The sequence below is a fragment of the Thalia democratica genome, chromosome 3 (genome assembly GCF_965202585.1).
Source record: "Thalia democratica chromosome 3, ktThaDemo2.hap1.1, whole genome shotgun sequence".
NCBI lineage: Eukaryota > Metazoa > Chordata > Thaliacea > Salpida > Salpidae > Thalia > Thalia democratica.
The window spans coordinates 76,136,611-76,145,562 of NC_139167.1; the positions used below are offsets into that span (position 1 = coordinate 76,136,611).

The 8,952-nt window shown below is 25.6% G+C and overlaps 1 protein-coding gene across 1 annotated transcript; it reads right to left on the reverse strand.

Moving 5' to 3' along the window:
* Positions 1-1,515: 1,515 nt before the first annotated feature.
* On the reverse strand, positions 1,516-8,287 carry LOC145832551 (bystin-like). The gene is made up of 10 exons (XM_082939866.1): positions 8,210-8,287; positions 7,269-7,397; positions 6,768-6,942; positions 6,275-6,417; positions 5,357-5,437; positions 4,698-4,823; positions 4,035-4,180; positions 2,058-2,184; positions 1,864-1,952; positions 1,516-1,666 (listed from the first exon to the last, which is right to left on the reverse strand). The coding sequence occupies exons 1-10, from the start codon at positions 8,285-8,287 to the stop codon at positions 1,516-1,518; spliced, it is 1,245 nt and encodes a 414-aa protein (XP_082795992.1).
* Positions 8,288-8,952: the final 665 nt, after the last annotated feature.

Consider the following 8,952-nt stretch of genomic DNA (forward strand, 5'->3'; position numbering starts at 1 on the left):
CATAGGGTTAAAACACTTATTTTTTAATTTTAAATAACCTTGTTATTTTCAGAGTAAAAATTAAAACTGCTTTAGTCAGCCTGAATATTTTTCTAATTTGGTCTGTTTTAATTTATCTTGGGTCATCTTGAGTTTTTAACATTTCTAAGTTATACTGATTATGAGGCAAAGCAACCATGTTTCAACAATTTTATCTAAAATTTTTGCTATGTTTATGAAAAAATTAAACCAAAAGTTATATAAAGTAGAGGTAGACTAAATTTTCCTAAAATGTTAAACTACTCTAAGTAATCAAAGTTTCTAAATTAAGGCTATTTACTTAATTTAAGTATGTGATTGTTTCAATAATACTATTTTTTATTTAATATAAATCTAAAATATTTTTCTGTAAGAGTGAACTAGAAGTTTATAATAAACTTCTTAATTCTTTTTTTCAGAAATTGAATTTTATTATTTATTTTATTAACTTTATGATAACAATAATCAGTTATAGTTAAGTTTATGTATGCAGATTAAAATAAAAAATCAAATTTTTAAGACTTTGGTGATTTAGGGTTTTTATCTTTTGTTTTAAAATATGCAATTTATGACAAATCTTTTAATAGAAGTGATCTGTTAAATTTAAAAAATCATGTGGGTACATAAACTCAAGTTTAATCCTTTGCAGTAGCTTGCTTTGTTTTTATTTTATGTTTACAATAGCTTGTAGATGATACTTAAGCAAGTCCTGTTTTAGGGAATTTTCAACTTAGCTTACTTACCGCAAGATATTGATTTTGCGGTAATTCTTGAAGAAATTTTGCTTTTTTGAGTTCATTTGCGGCAGTCAGCTAAGAGTTTGCGGCAGTGAAGTGGGCAAAATGGTCGTTTTCAAAATTGAAGTTTTAAAAGAGATTTCGTTCAAAAAAATAACGAAAACGTTATAGATACTTATTTTTTTTTCTTAGAAAATTTCAAAGTGGTGCAGTTGCGGCAGTGCAACACCCCACGCGACGCCCCTGTTATCTACTAAAGTTTTAGCGAAACTTTAAGTTAGAATATCAAGAAACATATATTTAAAACCAACAAACTTTTATAAATTGAATGTTAGTTAACTTTTCTTTTTACAATAAAATAATTTTCAACTTTTTATTTAGCTTATATACATCAGTTAAGAACAAAATACAGCTGTATTCAAAATCATGATCTAAAGTTTAAAACATTAGTTCAACGTTATTAGATTTCTAACTAATACTATTAAGAAACAAGACCAGATTAAATAAGCTAAGATATTAGACTAAATCTCTGTATGTGTCAATTTGAAGTAAGTTCACCAACTGACCAAAGAAAAAAATAGTTAAATAACTTTATTAAAATGAAAACTATACTTTAAACATTAAATCTAGTTAACTATAAAATGGAAACTAGTAAAACTTCAGACTATAATTTTAGACTAAGTCATAAAACTTAAACCCAATGGTGTTAATATGTTTCATTTAAATAAGCGCGAATGAAGCTATATTTTTTATGAAAATTTTAAAAGTCCATGGTGAGATCAGGCTGATCCTCAATATCACGTGATTTGGCATTTTGGAGAATTTTTCTGATCTCTGGCGTTATCTCGCGGTGAGAATGTTTCCTGCATATTTCCAACAGTTTCATACGCTGCTCAGAAGGGATCTGTTGGCTGTAAATTTAATGATTATTTATTAATTATTATTGCACTTAATATTGAAAATAATATTTAATTGAAAACATTTAATTGTATTGTTAAAGTATTGGGAAAAAAACACATATAAAATATAGAGTTTAAAGAATAAAAAGTAATAAAAAAAAATTAAAGAAATACTAGTTAAAACTATTTTTGTATACAGTAAAACAAACCTGTTAAGTTGCACGTAGGTAAGGAAGGATTGATGCCACAATAGCGGCATTCGTCTATTGTCTTTTTCAAAATGTGCAAAGTAGGCAGACTGTTCGAAATAATTTTCGTTTTAAACATAATTAGTTTCTTAAATCAACTATAGAAAATATCAGCAAAAATGTCTTTGTTTTTATTATATAAATAAATAACTAACAACTTCATCAATGACTGCAAAGGGAAGCGTATACTTTTTACCGATCAAAGTTCTGAGGAAAATTGACTGAGTTCCATTGTATGGATGTCCATTAGCAATCAGCTGACAAATGTGATAGATCGCCTGTCTGTTGGGAAAATTGTGTTTTATCAGTAATATTTTGTTATTGAAATAGTTTATTGAACAACAAAAAAAAAACAGTCAACATGTATGATCCTTGTTTATCGTGCACAAAGAATTTTTCAATTATTGGATCGCACACCACGGATACCTTTTATTGTCTTGATACTAGCTAATTTCACATCAATTATTTAGAATAGAACATAAAAAGTAACAAGGTAATAATTAAGCATAATTAAGTAAAGGACCAACTTAGTTTATTGGTAAAAAATAGTTTCATAAATTTAATTCAAGCTTTGTAATTAAAAAACTTTTATGTTAATTACTATAATTTAAATTACATATGCTCGTATATGATTTTTTATATTAATCAGACTACCTTATTTAGGGTGAAATATCACTAGAAATAGTTGAGACTTATAAAATTATTTTACCAAGCCAATTTATGAAGTCATTGTATTTGTACAAACTTTTTAAAAAACTATAAATCTAATATTAAACTAATTAAGTTGAACTATTCTTTGTTAATATATTGGAGTTTTAACAATAAATTTTTAAAGAGCTTCACAATTAAAGAGCCTTTCTAAAATTATGACAAAAGTTAAATTGTTAAAAAGTTAAAGTGAATGTCTTACTATAGAAGTCATTTATAAAGCAACAGTTATGCAAAACAAAAAAGAACAAAGTTACATTGGTTTAACTGAAGGACAATTCAAAAGTATATTTTACGAACATACACAATCCTTTAATAATGTAAAGAAGAAAGAAAGCACAAGATTAAGTAGATTCATTCATAAAATCAAAAATTGCAACCCTGGTTAGAGAAAAATGATAAAATGGGAAATTATTCATTGCAGTAACCGAAATAAGCCTAGTAAAACTTGCACCCTTTGTAATTTGGAGAAACTCGAAATTACATTTGCAGACAACAACAAACTTTTAAACTTGAGATCAGAATTGGTGGGAAAATGTAGACATTGTACAAAATTTTATTTAAAGTCTTAATTTACTAAATTTAAGTTTAATCTACCTTTGTTTTCATTATGTAGTTTTGTTTTGTCGTTTAATTTTCGTTATAATTGTATTTACGTTAATAATAATTTATCTTGCTGAAAATTACTAAAAGTTAATCAATTAACCAGTTACCTAATCAACTAATTACTTATCTAAAACTATATAAAATGTTTGTCCGTTGCAACTTATTAGTTTGTTTACATTTTTATTTGTGACCATCGCTCTAGCGTGAAACAATTGTTAAGTAATAAACTTTTTAACAATTTGACTTTATTCATAATTGTATTCTTTGTTACAACAAATAACTAATAATACGAGAAGAAAAATGGCGCTACTTTAAGAAAAAAAAAGATTAAACTACAAACTTTGATTCTTTTTATTTTCTAACCATCTTTTACGTAAAAAATTTAGAAACAAACAACATACAGATGACTTTTAACTAAAAAAATTTAACAAAAGTCACTTATTTTAAAAAAGTTTATTAATTAATTTCGTTTATCGCATCCTCAGAATAATCTTGCTAAAAACTGATAATACTATAGTGTAAATTTAGTTGTAAACAATAATTATGAAATTTAGCAAGATTATTCTGATGATGAGCTAAAAGAAATTAATTTATAAATCTTTCTAAAATGAGTGATTTATATTTAATTTTTTTAATTAAAACTAGTACCAAAACCAAACTATTCAGTTAACTTTTAAAAACTTAAATAAATTACTGAAACAAATTATTCTAAAGAGGCTACCTTGTGTATTATTTTAGCTTATAACAATTTGTTTTTAGTTTTTTGGTACATCAGAACCTTAACATCACTAAAATCTGTATCAACAAGAAAAACTAACATTCCGTATTTAGGTCGGAACTTTGACTTAGCGAGCACACTTGAAACAATAATTGCTTCCCTATTAGTGCAACAGGGGTCTGCACACAAGGGGAGTATGATGGACATCACGAACACTTCTGGTTTGAACATGGCTTTCTGGAGGGCCTGAATTAATAACTGTGATCAGCTTTTTTTAATAAAAATATATAAAGTTAGTTGATAACAATGTATGAGAGAACGTCACATTATAATTTTTGTTTCTGTTTGTTCAGATTAACTTTATTTTGTATAAAACCCTACATAAGATACTTACACAGATCTTACATAAAATAAAAATATTATTACCAGGTTAAAACCTTAGATTTGAACAGAATATTAAGTTAAACTAGCTTGTTTTCAAACTTATGTTGTATACCTTTTTATAAGTATGAAACAAATTTCTAAAATTTATGTAAAACGTCTAGCTTTGTGAAGTAACTACTATAGAGTCTTACTAAAAACATAAACATTATTACATCGTACAGGTCAGGGTTTAGTTCTTCAATCTGTGCAACTAATGTGAACATATTTGATACAACTATAAAACAATCAAATTTCCATACAACATCAAGCTTTATTAAATTAGCAACATTAATCATATTTCGCAGACAACATCAAACTAAAAAATATTAAAACAACTTACATTGTGAAGGAAGGGATTGAGTTTTTTAAACTGAGCAATATCGTCCCTGACGCGGGGCAGCAAAATGTTGAAGTTGAAATCAACTACCCTTCTTTTATATTGGCAGTTTGCAAACTGTTTAGTTGCCTGTGTTGATATGTATGCATTATTTATCTATCAAAAATAGAACCTATATAAATATAAAATTTGAGAAAACCAATATTATTATATTATTTTATATTATGAACAAGTAATAATTGAGTTTATAACCTTTATCAAAAAATTTATACTTAAAACAAATTATATGAGTTAGTATTTACTTTCTTTATTATTTAAAGTTTATATTATGATACTGTTCTTAAGATTTATTTAGTTTAATCAAGTTTTTTTTTAATTATAATTTAATAACAAAAAACAATACCTTAGTTTTATAATAGTAAATTACAGGCGGCTTGAAAAAATAAACATCGTAAAAAAACTGGAATTTAAGTTATCAGTTTTCTGACTGATTTATAAAATGTTTTTTTTTTATAAAATCCGAAAAAAAAATTCTCATTAATTTGTAAAACCAAACAGTTAAATATCACATTACAAACACTACTAATTTTTTCATATTAAAAAATACATAAAAGGCCAAATTGAATAAGATTTTTTTTATTATCTATACTAAGTTTACTAACTGCAAGCACAGTTGCGGGAGTCCAAGCATCCGGGTTCAGAACGTCCAAAATCAGATCGAAATCTCTCTTGTCACAAATTGTCTGTAAAAATGGTAAACAATTTTTTTTTTGTAATTTGAAATTTGGATCCGGCCTGATCCTATGTAGTTTTAAAAGTATTCCCCTAATATCTAGTGTAAGTTACAATACTGGACTTAAATACGGCTTTACTTTTTTGCTCTTCATCATAAAGTTCAAAATATCAACTATAATTTTCAAATTTTACAGTAATCTAGTATATATTTTTTTTAATTTTCGTGTAGTATTTTACGTAAGCTCTAATTTTATTCTTAAACCACTTGTAACCTTTTTTTTCTTTTCATCATTAAATACAATTTGTCTATTTCAAAGTTCAAATTCTATAAGTCCGTCCAAAAATTTTTAAAACATTTTTTAAATTATTTCTTTTTAATTCAGTGATCTACTGGATCCACAACTTTCAGATTCTGCCATATGCAATTACTTTTTTTTTTATTAGGATCGAACCGGATAATATTTTCAAATTTAGATCTTAAACCTGGATAGTGGATCCGGTAGATAACTACTCTTAACACAGGTTTAGATAATATTTACTCTGTTTTAAGCCAAAGATAAAAAATTAAATTTTTAAATAAATACTAAAATAAATACCTTATCATAAAAAACTTTACATATAGCTATCATTGCTATAACTTTTAAAAATAGATCATTATGAGCAGTATGACAAACAAATTTAAAGAAAAATAGTAATCTACCAGTTTAAAGAATATTATTAGGCCGGATCTGAAACTATAAAGGTATAATCCAGCCGAATACGAATCCTAGAATCCGATAGATCACTACGAAAAACAATGAAGAGCATTTAATGCTAACTAGTATGTATTGAAAAACATAACAAACTTTGAAGGTAGATGGCATTTTTCCGCTTCTGTGGTTGGCAAGAAATTCAGCCATTGCAGTGAAATGTTCAACAAGCTCTTCCGATAATTCTCTGACTTCTTCCTTCATTGCTTCTGTTTGTTCATCTACTTCCCTTTGCTTCTCTGTAAAAAATAATTCTAACAATTCTCTTTTTTTTAACGATTTTAGTTCAGGTACTTTTTGTTTGATAACTATGACAATTATTTATTTATGCTTTCCATAGGTGATATTTGTAAAACTAGTTAAAAATCACTCAATGTTTCTAAAAAAAAATTAAAAGTTTATTAATAAATATGCATTTTTAATGTTAAGTTCAACAAAAGATCAACCTGTTTAGCAATTAATTTTAAGTAATATTTTTTCATACTATTTGATAAATTGTAAATAAAAGCTTGTGTATTTAGTTTTTAAAACTCCTACTGTTTAAACTTTTTATAGATAAACTTTTCAAAATCACTCTCTATAAACAAACCCGCTGTTCTTCTCTGGATGAGTTCGCCCAATGTGCACCCCATCTTTCTAGGAGTTGGATCGATGAAGGGCGCGAGATCCCGCTCATCCTCCTCCGATATTTTCACTTCTACAGCTTCACACAACGCGGGAAACTCTTCATCGAATGATTTGCCAAGGTCGCAATTGGATTTGACCTGAAATCAAAGTTGAAACTAGTTTTTGTTATATATATATATATGCATCATCTTTATGAAAATACAAAAATGTGTATGTCAATTTACACTTAAAGATTTTCTGAAAGTTAATTCAGTATTTGAAAAGTACTTTTTTAAGATTAACCTTTAGTTTTATTAGGCTTCAAAAATTATCAAGCTATTATCTTGCTTTCAAATATTACTAATTAGTCATTTGAATACTCTAATGCTTGATTAAACTTTCAGTATACTATATATGTTTATTTTTTATCTTTCTATAACTTTTATTAACACCTTTTTACATTTAAAAATCAATGAAAACTAACAAATAAACTAGATCCGGAAGCAGATGGCGTTCCACTCTTTTCAATATCTTCAACTTGCTGTCTTGCCTGCTTCAATATCTTGCTTGTTTGCTTGCTGTCCATTGCACTCGATTTGAATGTCACACCAACCTGTATAAAAAAATTTTATTATGTTCAACTAGCTTGAATAAAGTACTCTCTCAGTTACAGTTCATTGCCCACTAAGTGAAATATTTTACAGTAAGTTTATACTAACTATTATTTGGCTTAAACCTGTATAAATTGATTGTTTAACTGTAAAACCTTTAAAAATATTATAATATTACGTGGGGAGAAATATTTTATTAAAACTTTATTAGTAAAAATGGAAAGTATTTATAACTTGATAAGTATTAAGGTTTTAAAACTGAAAAAGATTCTAGTTAATATTGTGAATATATTATTAAGACGAACAATATTACTGATATCTTGATTAAACACTTTTTTAAATTCTTAAAAATTATTTATAAAGGTAATACTAAACAATTTAACTAGTTTAATTTACTATTAATATTTATAATTCTAATTAATCCTTTATTAAATTATATTTTAACCTATTTTTTCAATTAATTTTCTATAGTAACATTATAAAAATATTCTAAATAATGTGTATTTTATTTAGTGTGTAACAAAAAAAAAAGACTATTTGCACAGTACATAGTTTTATTTTATACTTATTTCGGCTTTAAGATAATATTTCTTTTATATTTTTAAAATTTTTGAGGCACAATAAAATAAGTTGTACAGTTACTTATTTATCTAAAAAGTATAAGTAAAATTACCCACTACAATAAGAAAAAACACGCTGTTGATAAGTTTTGCTTAAGTAATATTACAACATACTATCTAATTAAGTTTTAAAATAAAATATAATCAACTTTTTTATTCTTTTTCTTTTTAATTTTGAAGCTGGTAGGTTCGACAGACTCAGCAAGACTCATCTTGTGATGTTCTCTTTGATTCTGCCTCCTTTCATTCTGACTCTTCTTATTCTTGCCCATTTTATAGATAAGTTTACTTATGTTCTGGTATAATGAAATTATACTAACTAGTCTGAAAAAGAAGTTAAGAAACAAATGAATTTTTTAACTTGAAAATATTTAAAAAAATCTTGAAATATAACTTCCTTGATGCTTTACTCTAATATCATAAACTTTAGGTTATCTTGTTTTTCAATTAATACTACAACCATACATTACTCTTCACTAAGTATTTTCCAATGCAACTAATTATTACTTGAAAAAACTTAAATTTACAAAATGAATAATAGTGTTATGTATGATAAAAATTTTCTACAAAAATTATTTAAAAATATTTTGCATTAAATATACACATACTTTATAAGATATAAGATACAAAACTGATCAAATCTTATTAAAAAACTATAAGTTTGAACTTTATTTTAAATTCTTATGAACTGTTTTCAGAATAATTTTTCTTTTGTCTTTTTGGTGAAAAACTTTTTCAAAATTTTTTTTAAAAGTTCACTTTCTAGAAATTGTTAAACAGAAATTTCCTAAAATTTAAAGCAAATTCCTTTAAATTTGGTAATTTTTTGGTTATTTCTACTTATCCCCAACTTTTGCTTTTTTCTTCAATAAAGAACCTTTTGTACTCTATAAATTTAAAAAAAATTGTCTCAAAAATTTGACTGAATTTTAAAACA

Bases quoted from the DNA above. Each gene is read 5' to 3' on its own strand.
- LOC145832551 (XM_082939866.1), bottom strand. From the start codon at position 8,287: ATGGGCAAGAATAAGAAGAGTCAGAATGAAAGGAGGCAGAATCAAAGA. The intron at 6,418-6,767 runs GTTTGTTTATAG...TATTTTTTACAG, and splicing joins CATCCAGAGAAGAACAGCGG to AGAAGCAAAGGGAAGTAGAT. The intron at 2,185-4,034 runs GTTAGTTTTTCT...TTTTCCCAACAG, and splicing joins TTCCGACCTAAATACGGAAT to ACAGGCGATCTATCACATTT.